This window comes from Phyllobates terribilis, unplaced genomic scaffold (assembly GCF_046119375.1).
Source record: "Phyllobates terribilis strain yellow unplaced genomic scaffold, ASM4611937v1 Scaffold_1__5_contigs__length_1240528914, whole genome shotgun sequence".
Classification (NCBI taxonomy): Eukaryota; Metazoa; Chordata; class Amphibia; order Anura; family Dendrobatidae; genus Phyllobates; species Phyllobates terribilis.
Genome location: NW_027362761.1, coordinates 204,607,444 through 204,629,100, shown reverse-complemented (window position 1 = coordinate 204,629,100; position 21,657 = coordinate 204,607,444). Strand labels below are relative to the sequence as shown.

The window sequence follows — 21,657 nt, the reverse complement described above, 5'->3', positions numbered from 1 at the left end:
TTCAACCCCTTGTAGATTTAGCTGGTTTGATAAGATGCAAATAAGTTAGAGCCTTCAAACTGCAAACGAGAGTAGGTTTTATGAACAGAAGCATAAATCTTACAAACCAAAAAGTTATGTTGCTCAGTTGAATTTTATTAAATTTTAAACATAAAAGTGTGGGTCAATTATTATACAACCCCTATGTTTAATATTTTGTGGAATAACACTTGTTTGCAATTACAGCTAATAATCGTCTTTTATAAGACCTGATCAGGCCGGCACAGGTCTGTGGAGTTATCTTGGCCCACTCCTCCATGCAGATCTTCTCCAAGTTATCTAGGTTCTTTGGGTGTCTCATGTGGACTTTATTCTTGAGCTCCTTCCACAAGTTTTCAATTGGGTTAAGGTCAGGAGACTGACTAGGCCACTCCAACACCTTGACTTTTTCCCTATTGAACCAGGCCTTGGTTTTCTTGGCTGTGTGCTTTGGGTCGTTGTCTTGTTGGAAGATGAAATTACGACCCATCTTAAGATCCTTGATGGAGGAGCGGAGGTTCTTGGCCAAAATCTCCAGGTAGGCCGTGCTATCCATCTTCCCATGGATGCGGACCAGATGGCCAGGCCTCTTGGCAGAGAAACAGCCCCACAGCATGATGCTGCCACCACCATGCTTGACTGTAGGGATGGTATTCTTGGGGTCGTATGCAGTGCCATCCAGTCTCCAAACGTCACGTGTGTGGTTGGCACCAAAGATCTCGATCTTGGTCTCATCAGACCATGGAACCTTGAACCAGTCTGTCTCAGAGTCCTCCAAGTGATCATGAGCAAACTGTAGACGAGCCTTGACATGACATTTTGAAAGTAAAGGTACCTTACGGGCTCGTCTGGAACGGAGACCATTGCGGTGGAGTACGTTACTTATGGTATTGACTGAAACCAATGTCCCCACTGCCATGAGATCTTCCCGGAGCTCCTTCCTTGTTGTCCTTGGGTTAGCCTTGACTCTTCGCACAAGCCTGGCCTCGGCACGGGAGGACACTTTCAAAGGCTGTCCAGGCCGTGGAAGGCTAACAGTAGTTCCCTAAGCCTTCCACTTACGGATGATGCTCCCAACAGTGGAGACAGGTAGGCCCAACTCCTTTGAAAGGGTTTTGTACCCCTTGCCAGCCTTGTGACCCTCCACGATCTTGTCTCTGATGGCCTTGGAATGCTCCTTTGTCTTTCCCATGTTGACCATGTCTGAGTGCTGTTCACAAGTTTGGGGAGGGTCTTAAATACTCAGAAAAGGCTGGCAAAAGAGATCTTTAATCCACACATGTGAAGCTCATTATTCTTGGTGCCTGAACTACTTCTTAATACTTTAGGGGGACCAAACAGAATTCTTGTGGTTTGAGGGGTTGAATAATAAATGACACTCTGAATTAACTTTTTACGTTTAAAAAAAAAACAAAAAAAAAAAAACAAAAACAAAATTTGCTGCAGTGCATTTCCCACTTCCAGGCTGATCTACAGTACAAATGTCACAATGCCAAGTTAATTCCGCATGTGTCAACCAGCTAAATCTGCAGGGGGTTGAATACTACTTGTAGGCACTGTATATATATATATATATATGTATGTATGTATGTATGTATGTATGTATGTATGTATGTATGTATGTATGTATGTGTGTATGTATGTGTGTGTATATATATATATATATATATATATATATATATATATATATATATATATATATATATATATGTATATATATATATATATATATATATATATGTATATATATATATATATGTATATATATATATATAGATGTATATATATATATATATTCAGCAATAATGAAAATAATAATATATTGATATAGTTCAATATTTTCTTCAAATGGCCTAGGCATGCTCAGGTTCATGTTACACTATTGCTTCTGTATATCCTCATGTTCACTAAGTGGTTTTAGATTTGACAGAGACAAATTATTGTCCTGCCAGTGCATTGATTCCTTGATAATACTCCATGCGGTCATTTGATTGATGCACCATCTTCCTCTTCTGAAATGAAGTCTCGTAAATTAAAACCTACTTGTTTAAAACACCTGGATCAACAACAAGTAGAGCCAAGACTTGTTGGCTTTAGCTGTTTGAGTAGAGAAATAACCATTTAGGGTCTTAACTAGCCATGGACCACTCAATAAATAAGAGGAAAACCTAAGGTAAATGTTTCCGCAGTGAGGGGTTAATAGTGAAGAAAGGTAATTACTCTGGAGTAAGTATTGTAACCATAGACCCCACAAACGGCTTTTTAGTCAGTTGTTTGATGCCTTTCATACCATTTGAGACTATATTCACTTTATTGGGCACCATGTGCTTTCCCTCTGCAGCCTCCCTCCTGCTGATGACCTCTCAGTGAAATTATTTTAAGGGCTTCTCTGATTTAGAAAACTCCTTTTCAGTTGTTCAGTTTAACATTTCTGGTCTAAAAGAAGGCAAAGGTTGAGCTGAAACAATATCTGTCATTCTTGAGGAAGTGGCACATTTGGCCATTACGTGGACATTTTTCATTGTGTAGACAATGTGTAATGCCCCATTGCTCCTGCAGAGGCGCTGCAGGGGAATAAAACAGTTACTGTGAGTTCTTTCACAGATTACAACTGATTCTTGAGGGTAACCTTCTTATACAATAAAAGGCCATTTTGTTAGACCCGGCTTATTTTTACACTAAACTCGGAGGCAGGGGCAGACAGAAACTGAAAAAGGCCCATGTGCAAGAACAGTATATGGGCCCTTTACATTCCAATAATATATGGGCCCTTTACATTCCAATAATGTGTCTCTGACTGAAGCTGCTTGTTTCTTTGGAAGTGGGCCGCCTGGGTCCCTGTGCAACTGCACAGCCTGCATCACTGGTATGTCCGCCCCTGTTTAGAGGTGTTACTGCTGATGTTTGTCGGAATGATTTGCTGGACTCCGGTCCATTGTCCAGGTCAGTATTCTCAGGCCGCTGGATGCTAGGGTCATGAACCTATTACCTTTTGGAAACCCCTGTACAGCTTTTGATTAGCCAGGGCTGGCACAATGTCCTCATTACAGCATGACGCAATGGCCAGGGACCCAAAAGATAAGAGATTCGCTACCTTACCATCCAGCGGTCTAAAAGTACTGACCTGACCAATGGACCAAAGTCCTGCAAATCAATCCACCCATCGTCATATGCTGCCCTTTTAGAAATCCCAATGATGCTAACAGAAAATCATCCAAGAGTTGTCTCTTAGCCTGGACAGAATGGCAGATTATTTAGGTTCTTCTATAAACATTTTTTAAGATTTTAACATACCACGTGAAAATAAAAATATTACTACTGTGAATAAAGATTTGTCGTTTTTGTTAATTCACTTTCTTTTTTTGTCTTGCCGAATGAATTTCGTACAAAATTTAAATGGGCTTCCTTGTTTTTGTTCCTTTTTGGTGCCCAAAGTCACACATTGGCTCCAAAAGTTAAAGAAAAGACATACCTTTAAAAAAAAAAAAAAGAGAACTCCACCAAATTTTGTGACTTTTTTTTAAAAGTCGCAATTAATGAATCAGGCTAAAACATCTGGAATAGACTCCACGCACAAAGCAAAGCAGAAAAGAAAAGCAAAAAAAGGGCGAGCACATATAAAATAGACTTAAAAAGGTGCAAATAGAATAATGAATTGAGTGCTACTAAAAAAATAAAAGCACAAAACTGGACCGAAAACAGGTGCAAAGGCAATGATGAATCAGGGCCAATATGATCTCTTTTAGAAGTCCGTCAAATGTCCAGTCTAAAGATGGTCTTCCACATTAGATATAGGTCTTCCAAACTACCAATTTCGGCTAGACCAGGGATGTCAAACTCAAATACACAGAGGACCAAAATAAAAAACTTGGACAAAGTCACGAGCCAACCTTGATATCTTTTTAATAAAATGTCTACAATTGATGACGTTTTTCCTTATCAAATATAACGATTAACCTTTTCATATGGAGACAAACTTAAAGGGGTTGTGCCATGAACAAAGTAGATTTTAATTAACAAATCTTAGAATAAAAAAAACACATAATGGGGCATACTGGAATAATATAATATGTAAGAGCAGTAAAAAAACATATGACCTAATTAAATATGTAATAACAAAGGATAAAAAAACCTTTAATTAATAAATACAGATTAATAAAGTATGATTTAAACAAAAGTGCCCACCAAATACAGTATAATACCCCCACAGTGAATTCCTCCACAGTACCCTCCACATGCACAGTATAATTACCCCCAGTAAAGTATGGCGACCTCAACCCAGTATGATGCCCCAACTATGATCCCCCACACAGCCCTCCACGCAGTATAATGGGCCCCACATAGTCCTGCATTCAGAATAATGGACCCCACATAGTCCTGCATTCAGAATAATGGGCCCCCATAGTCCTCCATACAGAATAATGGGCCCCACATAGTCCTGCATTGAGAATAATGGGCCCCACATAGTCCTGCATTGAGAATAATGGGCCCCACATAGTCCTGCATTCAGAATAATGGGCCCCACATAGTCCTCCATACAGTATAATGGGCCCCACATAGTCCTCCATACAGTATAATGGGCCCCACATAGTCCTCCATACAGAATAATGGGCCCCACATAGTCCTCCATACAGAATAATGGGCCCCACATAGTCCTCCATACAGTATAATGGGCCCCACATAGTCCTCCATACAGTATAATGGGCCCCACATAGTCCTCCATACAGTATAATGGGCCCCACATAGTCCTCCATGCAGTATAATGGGCCCCACATAGTCCTCCATGCAGTATAATGGGCCCCACATAGTCCTCCATGCAGTATAATGGGCCCCACATAGTCCTCCATACAGAATAATGGGCCCCACATAGTCCTCCTTACAGTATAATGGGCCCCTCATAGTCCTCCTTACAGTATAATGGGCCCCACATAGTCCTCCATACAGTATAATGGGCCCCACATAGTCCTCCATACAGTATAATGGGCCCCACATAGTCCTCCATACAGTATAATGGGCCCCACATAGTCCTCCATACAGAATAATGAGCCCCACATAGTCCTCCATACAGAATAATAGGCCCCACACAGTCCTCCATACAGTATAATGGGCCCCACATAGTCCTCCATACAGTATAATGGGCCCCACATAGCCCTCCATACAGTATAATGGGCCCCACATAGCCCTCCATACAGTATAATGGGCCTCACATAGTCCTCCATACAGAATAATGAGCCCCACATAGTCCTCCATACAGAATAATAGGCCCCACACAGTCCTCCATACAGTATAATGGGCCCCACATAGTCCTCCATACAGTATAATGGGCCCCACATAGTCCTCCATACAGTATAATGGGCCCCACATAGTCCTCCATACAGTATAATGTGGGGGCGGTGCCAGTGTCTCGGGCCAGATTCAGCCTGCGGGCCAGATTTTGAAGTGTGGTCTAGACTGACTGACTGACCATATAATGTGTATTCTGGTGTACTGTCTGTTCCTCGCATTTTAGATGCTGTTCGGGCATGTTGGATTTCAGTGCTCGATCCTTTTAAGATGATCTGCCACTAAATGTGTCTGTCAGAAGTTTATTCCCCTCTCCCCATAGAGAACACATAGCAGTCCTATCGTGCATATGTATTGGGACATTAGGAGGAATAGTTTTCTGGCGAGTAAGTGGGCGACTGCTCTATATAGTATGTGGCCAGTGTTACTTGTGATTTGTAAGCCTGTCCCGAACATGGAGCTGTGGAAATGACCCTCATATGTTTTTAGGAGTTTCATGATTTGGAGCTAATTCAGGTTCTCTGTGTTGATGGAGCGCCTTAAACCATGACCTCCTGTATTTGGCTGGAATCTTCCTTTTAATTATTTTTCGCTTTTTAATTTGGTGGTAAGCTGTATCTAAGTTGCTAGATCAATCGCTAAAGAAGTGATTTATGAACTGTTACAGATTATCTGTTTTCATGTAGTTGAAGCGAAACACATTTCTTTTTGCTCTAGGGTTTGCAGATTGGGACAAAGGAGCTTGAAGAGATGGGTGCCAAATTCTGCATAGGATTACTTCGCTTAAAGCGGCTGACCTCTCCCATGGAATTCAGCCTTCCTCCAAGCCTCCTGGATATCGAGAATGATCTGATCGAGTCCAGCTGTAAGGTTGCAAGGTAATGTAATAACTTATCTTTATGGTTAATTGTCAAAATATTTGCCTTTTCTCGAGCATAGACCGTTTAATTCCTTTGTCACTCTGCACTAACCTGGCAGATTTTTAGGTGACGTATTTTCAAGCTGTCCTACAGCTTTTCACTTCACAGGTCAGATAATTATCATTTTGGCATACTTTTTGCTTGGAATTTAAAGAAATTATTTAATTGATCTATTTCCAAAAGTTTTTTGCTTTATAACCAGTATCAAAGCAGCATTGGTAGCTGTTAACCCTTAGACAACAACGAGTATCTTGGCATCTGAAGGCATGAAACTCCAATAGCAATTGGTAGGTCCAATGTAGTCTCCTCATGACCCACTTGAACTTCAGATTTGAAAGATGTCTTAGAAGGGATTTTTTATTTTATTTTAATCTTGGTTTGATGTTCCTGACGCCATCTGTCTAAATCCTTGAATAATGAGATTCAGAGGGAATCCCCTTGAATAAAATGAGGAAAACTGAATACAAAATCTGCAACTTTGGGCTTCGAAAAAAAAAGAAGTTTTTTGTGTCAGTTCTCCTGTTTTAGAAATATAATGTTTATGGCCGTATTGCTGTAATGTGTACAGCATTTCTCTATCTTATTAGAGGCCCTCCATTATTATACAGGATACCGAAGTATATTTATAGCCTAAACCCCAAGCTTTTGTATGGCTACAATAATAGTAGGAAAGGAATAGTACCCAATTATCCATTGTTTCATTGTATTATAATGTTCTGTGGTATCGCTTTACATGCTGGCCATTTGATGACTCTAAGTGATCTATGATGGTTACATTGATTCCCAATTGCGAGGAGTATAATTGATAGTGAGCAAGCACCAAACGCAGCACTTGAATTATTGATATGTTGCTGATTTTATTTTGTTACTTTAATCCCAAGTAATACTTTCTAAAATGGTGAAATCATTAGACCAGTAGAGAACATTAGTCGTACAGGGAACATTAGTCTTCCAGCAATGCTCTTTCTGTGTATTAAGTTATATTTTCTGGGGCTTTTCAGGACACAGTAAAGATTTTGCTGTGTCCCAGTGTGATTCCAGGAAGGGTGTTTTTTTTTATATATACATGTATATAGAATAAACCTAATTTATAGTATTCTGCAGGGAAGAAAAAGAATCCTGTATTTCTTTTGAAATGGTGGTGTACAGGACATATAAAGGTCAATAAAAATCCTTATTCTTTGTTCAACTAGCACTCTTTTGCTTGATGCTTCAGTCAATGTCTGCATTTTCCGAGGATGAGTCTTTACATACGGTACTTTGTCAACTGTCCTGATTTTGTCAGAAAACTCCCACAATCAAAGCCACAAAGGGATGAGGTGCAGACCCAATCTTAGGCCATGGCCCCGCTATCTGTATTCGGTCAGTATTTTTTCTCAGAAACAAGTCAAAAATTTTGCATTTATCACCCACTCCTATTATACCTTTTCTCTGATTGATCCTCACCTGGTTTTGGCTCCCACTCCTGAGAAAAAATACTGACCGAATACTGATAGTGGGGCCGTGGCCTTAAAGTTGGTATTCCCTGTGGGAGGGCTTAAATGTCCCTCTTTGACGTACTGAAATGTAAGCAAGTTCAATGATATATGAATAGGACTAAGCTGCAATGTACAGCCTAAGGGCAGATCCAGAAGAGCTTAAATTCTATCATCTGAGAGAATCGGTTCGATTATCCAAATCGGCGTTTGATCAGAGCTTCTCAGATGAGACGATGGAGAAAATTTTTTTCTCCATCTTCATTCTGTCAGTCCGTGGAAATCGGACTGCACTTAGATGTCATCAGAGTGTAGTCTGACATTTTCCACTAACTTATTGACTTGCATCACTGAGTGCAATCCGAATATCAGATCAAACTCTGGCATGGTGCGATTTTTTTTTTTTCTCAGGCAGATTCAGTCCATGGGGCCTCGCACATATCTGATTCTTTTCCTCGGAAAAACATTGGTCTGAGTGCGTTCCAATGTTTTGTCGGATCGCACTTGGACTGAGAATACGCTCGTCTGCACCTGCCCTAAAAAAGACAAATGTATGACACAGATTCCCATTACGCTAAAGGCCCCCATACATATTAGAGGAAGTATACTTTATTTGCAATTTCCCTTATTTTCCCTTTTTTCACTCTTCAGACATTGATAACTATGGAGGCGCTTATGAACTTGCTCATTTCTTGCTCCCTGTGGAAACTAAACCGTTGATTGACCGAAAGCAAACGCAGCACACAATGATGTGTTGTGTGTTCTTAGTCAACTCTTTCCATGTAGCTGTCCAGTGGCAGTGACAAATTGTGGGGTTTTATTAAACCCCAAGAAACCAGTGGAAGCTCTGATGAGGTTTCCTTCTTGTCTGTTCAATGTCTCTGACACAGATGTGAGTAATATTGCTGTTATGAAAAGAAGTCAGCTATCGCAGTGAAATGATAGTACGGAGGGGCGCTTGCGGGAATTGATCACCCCAGCAGCTCTCTGCAATTTTAAGAGAGAATGAATTTATGTGCATGCTGTCCCTTTGAAACTCCAGAAGTATAAAACAGCTGCCTTGTTTGTAACAATGCCAATTCCCCATTACGCTTTATGCTGTTAAGTGTTGGATAGCATGCAAATAGAGAGAATAATTAATGCACAGATTGCACTTTTGTCACTCCGCCACACTGTTCTGTTTAAAAGGTATAACCATATTGTAGGTTAAACACACAGACTAATGCCTGATGAAGTGATTACACCTCGATTTATTATAATGGATCTCAGATTACGACATTAACAAAGAGCCATTTACAAAAAGAACGATGCTTTTCATTTAGAACAGCGCCATTTCCCCAAGCTTAGTAGCATGCTTAACTAGAGATCTGCATTCATAGTTGTAGATCGGCTTGTATATTCCTTTTAAATGATTGCATTAGGATTGTTTAAAGGTGACGCTTACCAGGCTCCATAGTATACAATATCTATCTATCTATCTATCTACATACATACATACATACATACATACATACATACTGTACATAGTGGGTATGGAAAGTATTCTGACCCCTTTAAATTTTTCACTTTGTTTCATTGCAGTCATTTGGTAAATTCTAAAAAGTTCATTTTTTTTCTCATTAAAGTACACTCTGCACCGCATCTTGACTGAAAAAAAAACAGAAATGTAGAAATTTTTGCAAATTTATTAAAAAAGAAAAGCTGAAATCTCACATGGTCATAAGTATTCAGACCCTCTGCTCAGACACTCTTGTTTAAATCACATGCTGTCCATTTCCTTGTGATCCTCCTTGAGATGGTTCTACTCCTTCATTGGAGTCCAGCTGTGTTTAATTAAACTGATAGTACTTGATTTGGAAAGGCACACACCTGTCTATATAAAACCTCACAGCTCAAAGTGCATGTCAGACCAAATGAGAATCATGAGCTCAAAGGAATTGCCCAAGGAGCTCAGAGACAGAATTGTGGCAAGGCACAGATCTGGCCAAGGTTACAAAAGAATTTTTGCATTACTCAAGGTTCCTAAGAGCATAGTGGCCTCCATAATCCTCAAATGGAAGAAGTTTGGGACCACCAGAAGTCGTCCTAGACCTGGCCGTCCAGCCAAACTGTGCAATCGTGGGAGAAGAGCCTTGGTGTGATAGGTAAAGAAGAACCCCAAGATCACTGTGGCTGAGCTCCAGAAATGCAGTAGGGAGATGGGAGAAAGTTCCACAAAGTCAACTATCGCTGCAGTTCTCCACCAGTCGGGCCTTTATGGCAGAGTGGCCCTGATGGAAGCCTCTCCTCAGTGCAAGACATATGAAAGTCCGCATAGAGTTTGCTCAAAAACACATGAAGGACTCCCAGACTATGAGAAATGAGATTCTCTGGTCTTATGAGACGAAGATAGAACTTTTTGGTGATAATTCTAAGCGGTATGTGTGGAGAAAACCAGGCACTGCTCATCACCTGCCCAATACAATCCCAACAGTGAAACATGGTGGTGGCAGCATCATGCTATGGAGTGGTTTTTCAGTTGCAGGGACAGGACGACTGGTTGCAATTGAAGGAAACATGAATGAGGCCAAGTACAGATATATCCTGGATGAAAATCTCTTCCAAAGTGCTCTGGACCTCAGACTTGGCCGAAGGTTCACCTTCCAACAAGACAATGACCCTAAGCACACAGCTAAAATAACAAAGGAGTGGATTCAGAACAACTCTGTGACCATTCTTGATTGGCCCAGCCAGAGCCCTGACCTTAACTCAATTAAGCATCTCTGGAGAGACCTGAAAATGACTGTCCACCAACGTTCACCATCTAACCTGATGGAACTGGAGAGGATCTGCAAGGAAGAATGGCAGCGGATCCCCAAATCCAGGTGTGAAAAAACTTGTTGCATCATTCCCAAGAAGATTTATGGCTGTACTAGCATAAAAGGGTGCTTCTACTCAATACCAAGCAAAGGGTCTGAATACTTATGAGCATGTGATTTTCCAGTTTTTCTTTTTTAAGAACTTTGCCACAATTTCTACATTTCTGGTTTTTTTTTTCAGTCAAGATGGGGTGCAGAGTGTGACCCACTGTGTATGTATGTACAAGTGTGTGTGTATATGTACAGTACAGACCAAAAGTTTGGACACACCTTCTCATTTAAAGATTTTTCTGTATTTTCATGACTATGAAAATTGTACATTCACACTGAAGGCATCAAAACTATGAATGAACACATGTGGAATTATATACTTAACAAAAAAGTGTGAAACAACTGAAAATATGTCTTATATTCTAGGTTCTTCAAAGTAGCCACCTTTTGCTTTGATGACTGCTTTGCACACTCTTGGCATTCTCTTGATGAGCTTCAAGAGGTAGTCACCAGAAATGGTTTTCACTTCACAGGTGTGCCCTGTCAGGTTTAATAAGTGGGATTTCTTGCCTTATAAATGGTGTTGGGACCATCAGTTGTGTTGTGCAGAAGTCTGGTGGATACACAGCTGATAGTCCTACTGAATAGACTGTTAGAATTTGTATTATGGCAAGAAAAAAGCAGCTAAGTAAAGAAAAACGAGTGGCCATCATTACTTTAAGAAATGAAGGTCAGTCAGTGCGAAAAATTGGGAAAACTTTGAATGTGTCCCCAAGTGCAGTTGCAAAAACCATCAAGCGCTACAAAGAAACTGGCTCACATGAGGACCGCCCCAGGAAAGGAAGACCAAGAGCCACCTCTGCTTCTGAGGATAAGTTTATCCGAGTCACCAGCCTCAGAAATCGCAGGTTAACAGCAGCTCAGATTAGAGACCAGGTCAATGCCACACAGAGTTCTAGCAGCAGACACATCTCTACAACAACTGTTAAGAGGAGACTTTGTGCAGCAGGCCTTCATGGTCAAATAGCTGCCAGGAAACCACTGCTAAGGACAGGCAACAAGCAGAAGAGACTTGTTTGGGCTAAAGAATACAAAGAATGGACATTAGACCAGTGGAAATCTGTGCTTTGGTCTGATGAGTCCAAATTTGAGATCTTTGGTTCAAACCACCGTGTCTTTGTGCGACGCAGAAAATGTGAACGGATGGACTCTACATGCCTGGTTCCCATCGTGAAGCATGGAGGAGGAGGTGTGATGGTGTGGGGGTGCTTTGCTGGTGACACTGTTGGGGATTTATTCAAAATTGAAGGCATACTGAACCAGCATGGCTACCACAGCATCTTGCAGCGGCATGCTATTCCATCCGGTTTGCGTTTAGTTGGACCATCATTTTATTTTTCAACAGGACAATGACCCCAAACACACCTCCAGGCTGTGTAAGGGCTATTTGACCAAGAGGTAGAGTGATGGGGTGCTACGCCAGATGACCTGGCCTCCACAGTCACCAGACCTGAACCCAATCGAGATGGTTTGGGTTGAGCTGGACCGCAGAGTGAAGGCAAAAGGGCCAACAAGTGCCAAGCATCTCTGGGAACTCCTTCAAGATTGTTGGAAGACCATTTCCGGTGACTACCTCTTGAAGCTCATCAAGAGAATGCCAAGAGTGTGCAAAGCAGTCATCAAAGCAAAAGGTGGCTACTTTGAAGAACCTAGAATATAAGACATATTTTCAGTTTCACACCTGTGAAGTGAAAACCATTTCCGGTGGCTACCTCTTGAAGCTCATCAAGAGAATGCCAAGAATGTGCAAAGCAGTCATCAAAGCAAAAGGTGGCTACTTTGAAGAACCTAGAATATAAGACATATTTTCAGTTGTTTCACACTTTTTTGTTAAGTATATAATTCCACATGTGTTAATTCATAGTTTTGATGCCTTCAGTGTGAATGTACAATTTTCATAGTCATGAAAATACAGAAAAATCTTTAAATGAGAAGGTGTGTCCAAACTTTTGGTCTGTACTGTGTGTGTGTAATGATATTCCCATAAAGGCACCTTCCTATAACACTGACTCCCGTCCTAGTCCCTTTCTGTAATAAAGTCCCTCATCCCAGGCCCCTTCCTCATACTATGTCCCCCATCCTGTGTCCTTTCCTGTTTATAATCTCCCCTGTCCTGGCCTCATCCTGGTATAATGTCTCCCATCCTGTTATAATGTCCCCAACATGGGCCCCTTTCAGTAATAATTTTCAGTAATAATGTCCCCCATCCTGGGCACCTTCCTGATATAATGTCCATTCTGCTGCTCTTTTTCAACACATACATACATGCATACATGCATACATACATACATGCATACATACATACATACATACATGCATGCATGCATGCATGCATACATACATACATACATACATACATACATACATACATACATACATTTTTTTTCTGACCTTCCACGGCTCACATGATGTGCGGTGTCCTTTTCTATAGCTGGCAGCTGACTTTGACGAGCCAGCCATGAGTGGTGCATGACGTCACTGCCATGCGCTGCTCATGATGGGCACGCCGATGTCAGCTGCCAGCCTCTGATTGGCTGGCGGCATGTATTGCAGTGCAGAGAGCCGGCAGATCTCTGCGCCACAATACATTTCAGCTGAATATGCGTCCTCGGATACACATTCAACTGAAATAGGCGCTGGCGTCGACTGACCCCCTTTCCGCACCATACAACCGCAATCGTTACTCCCCTGTAAGTAGTAGGTCTCTTGCTTACTAATTGGGTATGGTTGTCCAAACAATACATATGACATCAGCATCTGGCATGGTTCTGACCCCTGGGGTACACAGTGATGCATCAATCTAGGTGCTGCCTGGCATGACGGCACAGACTCGCTCAAGAGAATAGGGCTGTTCTGCAGTTCCAAAAAGAGGGGGGCCCCAAAGTCCCAGCAGTCATAACCCTAACAATCATATATATCACCTAGGCCGTGGATAGGTGATAAATGTTTTAGTGGGCATGCACTTAAATAAATTAAAGAGGCTTAGTTATATGGTATGTACAGCAAAATACCCTGCTACTTTTAAGCCAATACTTCCTTCTGTTAAACAGTTCTGTTAGTCTTAGTCTATAACAATACATTATGCATAAGAAAGTTCTCGTTGGAATCTGGGAACCTGATGTATTAGATGAGATCAGCGTTATGCTGCTGATTTCATTCTGCAACAAAGATTACTGTCTGTCTGAGGTCTTTCATCTTATATAAAAAAGCAAGCAAACTGAAGAGTTGTATAAAATATCTCGATTCATTAAAACCAACAGAGGAGCTTCTTGGCGTAACCTTTAATCAGGAAGCAATTTAAGTCAACATTGGAAGAGCATTTTCTTTTGATTTATTATGGTTGCTTCTTCCCACCAAAGCATCAATAAAATATATTCTGTAATCACAAAGACAAAAGGGATTTTCTTTTATTCTTATTTTATGTACATCATTTTTAGAGCAAAAGTGGTCTAAACCGAACATCTATTACATGAATTATTTACCTGTAGAACTCCCCATATTAATATATAATCTATTGGTTACTCAACAATCCCTAGGTCACAAGTATCAGGTAAGGTAGAAGACCAAATCAAAGTAAGGTTGTTATTGATGAGCGTCCAGCAGTTAAAACGGTGTGGCCAACAAAGTCAAATCCATCAAGGTCTCATGATTGTTGGGCCAGTGTTGAGTCCTCATTTTGCTAACCAGGTCACCAAACTTGAAAGGCTGGGGGGTGAAAACATTTAAAGGGAACTTGTCATCTGATTCGTGCTGCCCACACCATGTAAAGAACACTAGTGTCGTTCTTGCAACTATATATGTTTTACTCTTAGACGCTGTGGCGTTTCAGAAAAAAACATACTTGAAAGGTCGGCTGGGGTCTTTGCGTATCATCTTGTTTGAGGCCAGCCCCGGCGGCATCTCGCCCCACTCTTTGACTGATGGGTCTCTTCCATACGCACTTATAACTTAAGCCCACAGTTGTGCTTACATTAAAGAAAAAAAAAAACAACAACCACATACCCTACGGAAGCCCTGCCACTGTTCCGTACTTTTGGGGTTCCCAACCTGTCTTCCACTTTGGTGAGGGCTGTGACATGAACATTGCAGCCTATAATTGATCACATTCCGTTAAAGCCACAAAAAATAGTTCTCTAGCTCTTTAACACAACATGACCGCAGATGCCAAACCTGGAACAATCAGTGGCCGCTAATTGGCTGAAGCAGTCACCTGACTTCCCCAGCTGGAAGTGGGTGCCAGGAGACCGGCAGGGGGGCATAGGCAGCAGTAAGATAGAGCAACACTATTCTGCTTTTTATGTTACCAGCACCATAGGCCTATTTATGAGCTAATTTAAAGGCATATCCCCATCTCTCATGTCTATGGCATGTCAGCATGATTTGCTACGCATTTATAGTAGATTTGGATCCTACTAATATGATCTGAATCTATCTTGAGAACGGGTCTCTGATGTGTGCTGCTGGCAGTAGAGATGCTCGTATTTCTCATGGATTTGTATGAGAATTCGAACCATCTTTCCACTGACACATGGCACTTGTCAGTGCCCCATTCTGGAGGAAGACTCAGATCCCAATGGTAGGTAGATTTATGGCATATCCTGTGGAAATGCCATAAATGTAAGAGATGGGGACTTCCCTTTCAGGGTGTATTCCCATCTAATTTCAGTGGAACTAGACAGGTTCAAATTCTCGATGTAAGTGAAAGCAGAGCATGTTAAAGGTGATAATTAACATCCTCAGCATGTGCCTATCACAGGCAGCAGTCATCCATGAAAGGAGAAAACAATGTTATAATCGCGCTTTGTCTTCTCCTTTCTAGTCTTCTGGGCACAGCACTCAGCAGTCACGACTGTTCTCCAATCATGTCAACTGTTCAGTTGATTGATGTTCTGCTTCGCCCTCGAATGTGGTGAGCAAGACATCAATCCACTGAAGAGTGAACATGATTGGAGAACAGTCGTGACTGCGCAGTACTGCATCCCACCCCAATGGCTGGAATATCACCTAACATGATCTGCTTTTATTTACATAGGGAATCTGGACCGGTCAGGTTATTTTTAAAGTGGTTCACAACCCCTTTAACTAGTGTCTTGGCTTCTTCACTCTGAAGATCATGGGGGTGCTGGCAGTTGGACATAAATTACTATAAACTGAATGCATGGTTGATGTAATTTTTAACCTGGGGACTAAAGAGACGTAGGTCAGTGTGATATTTGTACATGAGTACATTAGTGAATCCTTTTAATTTCTGCAAACCAGTTTCTGAAATGTATGTTCATACAGGCAGAGCATGAGGAGAGATGATGTGATTGGCTTTTAGTGTGTTGCAGTACGTGTTCAAGAGCGTTACGATTTGCAGTAAAATAAAATCTTGTACAGAATGTAATAAAACAGCTTGTAAATGTACAGTACATTACAGGAGATCCAATAGCCATATTTTTATATAACTTTACTTCCCGTTGAAATTGACCCAGTCTCTTGTGCCTGATTGGTGTTACATGCCGTAGGTTTTATTTAGAAACAAACTTGTGTTTCTAATCCATCCCAAGAAAGCTGAATTAGTGATACATGCAGGCAGGGACTGGCGCACTGGGGAGTCTATGAATCCCCCGCTGGGCCCTGCTGCCTAACATGGAAGGCCCCGCCTTCTGCCTGCCTTAGCACATAACGGCACAGATCATGTGATCCACATCCATAGCACCAGACTCTCTCCTTCCACTACTTTGCTGGGTATTTGGATTGGTCAGACACCTCTGTATAACCACAGCGCGCCTACCCTAGAACAGCTATGCACTGATCACTGCATCCACACCCTCAGGATTGTACTTCCTCCTTACCTTACTATGTTAGTGTTAGGTTTTGGCGTCTGACTGACAACTGATGAACAATGACTCCTCTTCTGCCTACTGCAGAGGTGTCAGTCCAACTGCAATACTTACCACTAGCGCAGCAATCTCATAGAATACAGAAGCACTACCTATTGATGGGGTACAATGACCGATGACCCTGCCACTATCAACTGATCAGCACATAAGTGCCACTGATCCGTGTAACCACTGCACTATGTGTATTAATTGCTGTCCCTCCCCATGGAGGACACGTTGGCTCATGTGCTTAATAGCCATGTGCATATTATGATGATGCGATGACCTCTTTCCACTCATTTCCTGTAACAGTGAGGACCCTCTTTCCCCATTCATGGGCCCCTCCTGCTGACCTGAATGTGCCCACCATGGTCCTCCTTTTAGCTTTCAGTTTCCGTCTGTGTTTCTTGGTCACAAATGGAGACCTTATGCTGACTCACACTGCATTGAAGTGCAACAGTGGATTTTGCTGAGACAAGCAATGGCACATAGTCTCATAGATACAGCAGTTTTGTTCTGCTGTGAGAAAACGGCCAAGTAAAACAGACCTGACAATATTCCAGACTCTCCACTGAAAATGGATATTTGCAGCACAAAATAGGTCTTTGCAATTTGACACATTATAGATAGCGGTCATCAGATTCATAATGTCCGAACCAGCATGAATGAATCAGAGTCTAGCTGCACTATTGCTGCCAGGAATGTTTTACTCAGAAACTCTGGAGCATTTCAGGGGAAACCTACTATTTGTGTCTTGGATGACTAACCCTAGGCAGGTCCTCATCTATCTTCTTCCCACCCTGCTCAAGTTGACTGAAAGGTATCTTCCTACATTCACAGAAAGATCTATCAGTCAAAGGGATCAGGTTGTCCGGGCCTGTCTGAAGTTTGCGAGAGAGCATTTGGATGATCCAGAAGAGTATTGGGAGAATGTCATATGGTCAGATGAAACCAAAGTAGAACTGTTTGGTAGAAACACAACTCGTCGTGTTTGGAGGAGAAAGAATGCTGAGTTGCATCCAAAGAACACCATACCTACTGTGAAGCATGGGGGTGGCAACATCATGCTTGAGGGCTGTTTCTCTGCCAAGGGACCAGGACGACTGCTCCGTGTACATGAAAGAATGAATGGGGCCATGTATCTTGAGATTTTGAGTGCAAACCTCCTTCCATCAGCAAGGGCATTGAAGATGAAACGTGGCTGGGTCTTTCAGCATGACAATGATCCCAAGCACACCGCCCAGGCAACGGAGGAGTGGCTTCGTAAGAAGCATTTCAAGGTCCTGCAGTGGCCTAGCCTATCTCCAGATCTAAACCCTATAGAAAACCTTTGGAGGGAGTTGAAAGTCCGTGTTGCCCAGCGACAGCCCCAAAACATCACCGCTCTAGAGGAGATCTGCATGGAGGAATGGGCCAACATACCAGCAACAGTGTGTGCCAACCTTGTGAAGACTTATAGAAAACGTTTGACCTCTGTCATTGCCAACAAAGGATATATAACAAAGTATTGAGATGAACTTTTGTAATTGACCAAATACTTATTTTCCACCAAAATTTGAAAAAAATTTCTTTCCAAATCAGACAATGTGATTTTCAGGATTTGTTTACTCATTTTGTCTCTCATAGTTGAGCTCTACCTATGATGTCAGTTACAGGCCTCTCTCATCTTTTTAAGTGGGAGAACTTGCACAATTGGTGGCTAACTAAATTCTTTTTTTTCCCACTGTATTTTGTTGCACAACCTTTTGAGGCAATCACTGCAATCAAACGATTCCTGTAACTGTCAATGAGAATTCTGCACCTCTCAACAAGTATTTTGGCCCATTCTTCATGAGCAAACTGCTCCAGTTGTCTCGTGTTTGAAGTTTGCCTTTTCCAGACGGCTTGTTTCAGCTCTTTCCAAAGATGCTCAATAGGATTTAGGTCAAGGCTCATAGAAGGCCACTTCAGAATAGTCCAATGTTTTCCTCTTAGCCATTCTCGGGTGTTTTTAGCTTTGTGTTTTGGGTCATTGTCCTGCTACAAGACCCATGACCTGCGACTGAGACCAAGCTTTCTGACACACGTCGGCACATTTCTCTCTTGAATCCCTTGATAGTCTTGAGATTTCATTGTACCCTGCACAGATTCAAGACACCCTGTGCCAGATGCAGCAAAGCAGCCCCAGAATATAACAGAGCCTCCTCCATGTTTCACAGTAGGGACGGTGTTCTTTTCTTGATATGCTTCATTTTTCCATCTGTGAACATAGAGCCTTGCCAAAAACTGCCATTTTTGTCTCATCTGTCCATAGGACATTCTCCCAGAAGCTTTGTGGCTTGTCAACATGTAGTTTGGCAAATTCCAGTCTGGCTTTTTTATGATTTTTTTTTCAACAATGGTATTCTCCTTGGTCGTCTACCATGAAGTCCACTTTGGATCAAACAATGACGGATAGTGCGATCTGACACTGATGTTCCTTGAGCTTGAAGTTCACCTTTAATCTCGTTAGAAGTTATCCCGGGCTCTTTTGTTACTATTCGTATTATCAGTCTTAGATTTGTCATCAGTTTAACTCCTGCGGCCACGTCCAGGGAGGTTGGCTACAGTCCCATAAATTTCTGAATAATATGTGCAACTGTAGTCACAGGAACATCAAGCTGCTTGGAGACTGTCTTATAACCTTTACCTTTAACATGCTTGTCTAGAATTTTCTTTCTAATCTCCTGAGACAACTCTGTCCTTTGCTTCCTCTGGTCCATGTTGAGTGTGGTACACACCATGTCACCAAACAGCACAGCGAGTATCTGTAGCCCTATATACAGGCCCACTGACTGATTACAAGATTATAGACACCTGTGATGCTAATTAGTGGACACAACTTGATTTAACATGTCCCTTTTGTCACATTATTTTACGGGGTACTATCATTTCTGTCCAGGCATATTTCATGAGTTAAATTTTTTTTAAAAATTCGTGGAAGCAGGGTTGAAAAGCAGTGTCTGACTTTCATTTGTTAATTTTCATAGATTTTTAATTTACTATTACTTTTGTCAGATTCAAGTTATTTCTGTGACCATTGTGGATTTTTCTTAAATTAAACGAGGGGTACTAACAATTTTGACCACGTGTGTGCTGGTACAGAAAGACAGTTTACATTCTTTTTTTTTTTGTTTCCTTCTGTGCCTCTGTTCTAATATGATTTGGACTTTGTAGATGGAAGACATGCTTGTCCTCAGACCTGGCCATTTCTGTGGCTTTCTGTTAATATATTAGGATGTCTGAAACTCGTCTGTGCACAATGTTTTCGATCAATATAATGTGTATTATTTGATTAGGAATAAAATGAAGATGTAGCAGGCTGAAGAAGCTTGTCCGAGATACTTATCCGATGAAATATTTAGAAGCACTTAAAGCTTCTCCGCAAATATGTTTATCTAGCCCCACAGGAGAGCAATGAAACTGGGTGTAGAGAGTCTGCTTCTTTCTTTTCCAAGCAAACTCTTTATGCCTTGAGGCTTTAAGCAACATCATGGAAATGTTATATACACTGCTCAAAAAAATAAAGGGAACACTTAAATAACACATCCTAGATCTGAATGAATGAAATATTCTCATTGAATACTTTGTTCTGTACAAAGATGAATGTGCTGACAACAAAATCACACAAAAATCATCAATGGAAATCAAATTTATTAACCAATGGAGGCCTGGATTTGGAGTCACCCCCCAAATTAAAGTGGAAAAACACACACTACATGCTGATCCAACTTTGATGTAATGTCCTTAAAACAAGTCAAAATGAGGCTCAGTATTGTGTGTGGCCTCCACGTGCCTGTATGACCTCCCTACAACGCCTGGGCATGCTCCTGATGAGGTTGCGGATGGTCTCCTGTGGGATCTCCTCCCAGACCTGGACTAAAGCATCCACCAACTCCTGGACAGTCTGTGGTGCAACGTGACGTTGGTGGATGGAGCGAGACACAATGTCCCAGATGTGCTCAATCTGATTCAGGTCTGAGTAACGGGCGGGCCAGTCCATAGCTTCAATGCCTTCATCTTGCAGGAACTGCTGACACACTCCAGCCACATGAGGTCTGGCATTGTCCTGCATTAGGAGGAACCCAGGGCCAACCGCACCAGCATATGGTCTCACAAGGGGTCTGAGGATCTCATCTTGGTACCTAATGGCAGTCAGGCTACCTCTGGCGAGCACATGGAGGGCTGTGCGGCTCTCCAAAGAAATGCCACCCCACATCATTACTGACCCACTGCCAAACCGGTCATGCTGAAGGATGTTGCAGGCAGCAGATCGCTCTCCACGACATCTCCAGACTCTGTCACGTCTGTCAGTGTGAACCTGCTTTCATCTGTGAAGAGCACAGGGCGCCAATCGCGACTTTGCCAATCCTGGTGTTCTGTGGCAAATGCCAAGCATCCTGCACGGTGTTGGGCTGTGAGCACTACCCCCATCTGTGGACATCAGGCCCTCATACCACCCTCATGGAGTCAGTTTCTAACCGTTTGTACAGACACGTGCACATTTGTGGCCTGCTTGAGGTCATTTTGCAGGGCTCTGGCAGTGCTCCTCCTGTTCCTCCTTGCACAAAGGCGGAGGTAGCGGTCCTGCTGCTGGGTTGTTGCCCTCCTATGGCCCCCTCCATGTCTCCTGGTGTACTGGCCTGTCTCCTTGTAGCGCCTCCAGCCTCTGGACACTACGCTGACAGACACAGCAAACTAGCAAACTTTCTTGCCACAGCTCGCATTGATGTGCCATCCTGGATGAGGTGCACTACCTGAGCAACTTCTGTGGGTTGTAGAGTCCGTCTCATGCTACCACGAGTGTGAAAGCACAACCAACATTCAAAAGTGACCAAAACATCAGCCAGAAAGCATTGGTACGGAGATGTGGTCTGTGGTCCCCACCTGCAGAACCACTTCTTTATTGAGTCTTGATAATTGCCAATAATTTCCATCTATTGTCTATTCCATTTGCACAACAGCATGTGAAATTGATTGTCAGTGTTGCTTCCTAAGTGGACAGTTGATTCACATAAGTTTGATTTACTTGGAGTTTATTTTTTTGTGCTATGTGTGTGTGTATGTATATGTATATGTGTATATATATATATATATATATATATATATATATATATATATATATATATATATATATATATATATATATATATATATATATATATAATAT

At 41.9% G+C, this 21,657-nt stretch overlaps 1 protein-coding gene across 3 annotated transcripts in view; it reads left to right on the top strand.

The window, feature by feature from the left end:
* AGTPBP1 (ATP/GTP binding carboxypeptidase 1) overlaps positions 1-21,657 on the top strand; it is a 189,108-nt gene that overhangs the window by 157,915 nt on the left and 9,536 nt on the right. For all 3 annotated transcript variants that reach the window (XM_073670940.1, XM_073670941.1, XM_073670942.1), the window contains one exon: positions 6,019-6,179. In XM_073670940.1, coding sequence (XP_073527041.1) covers positions 6,019-6,179 — 161 coding nt within the window. The remainder of the gene's footprint in view (positions 1-6,018; positions 6,180-21,657) is intronic.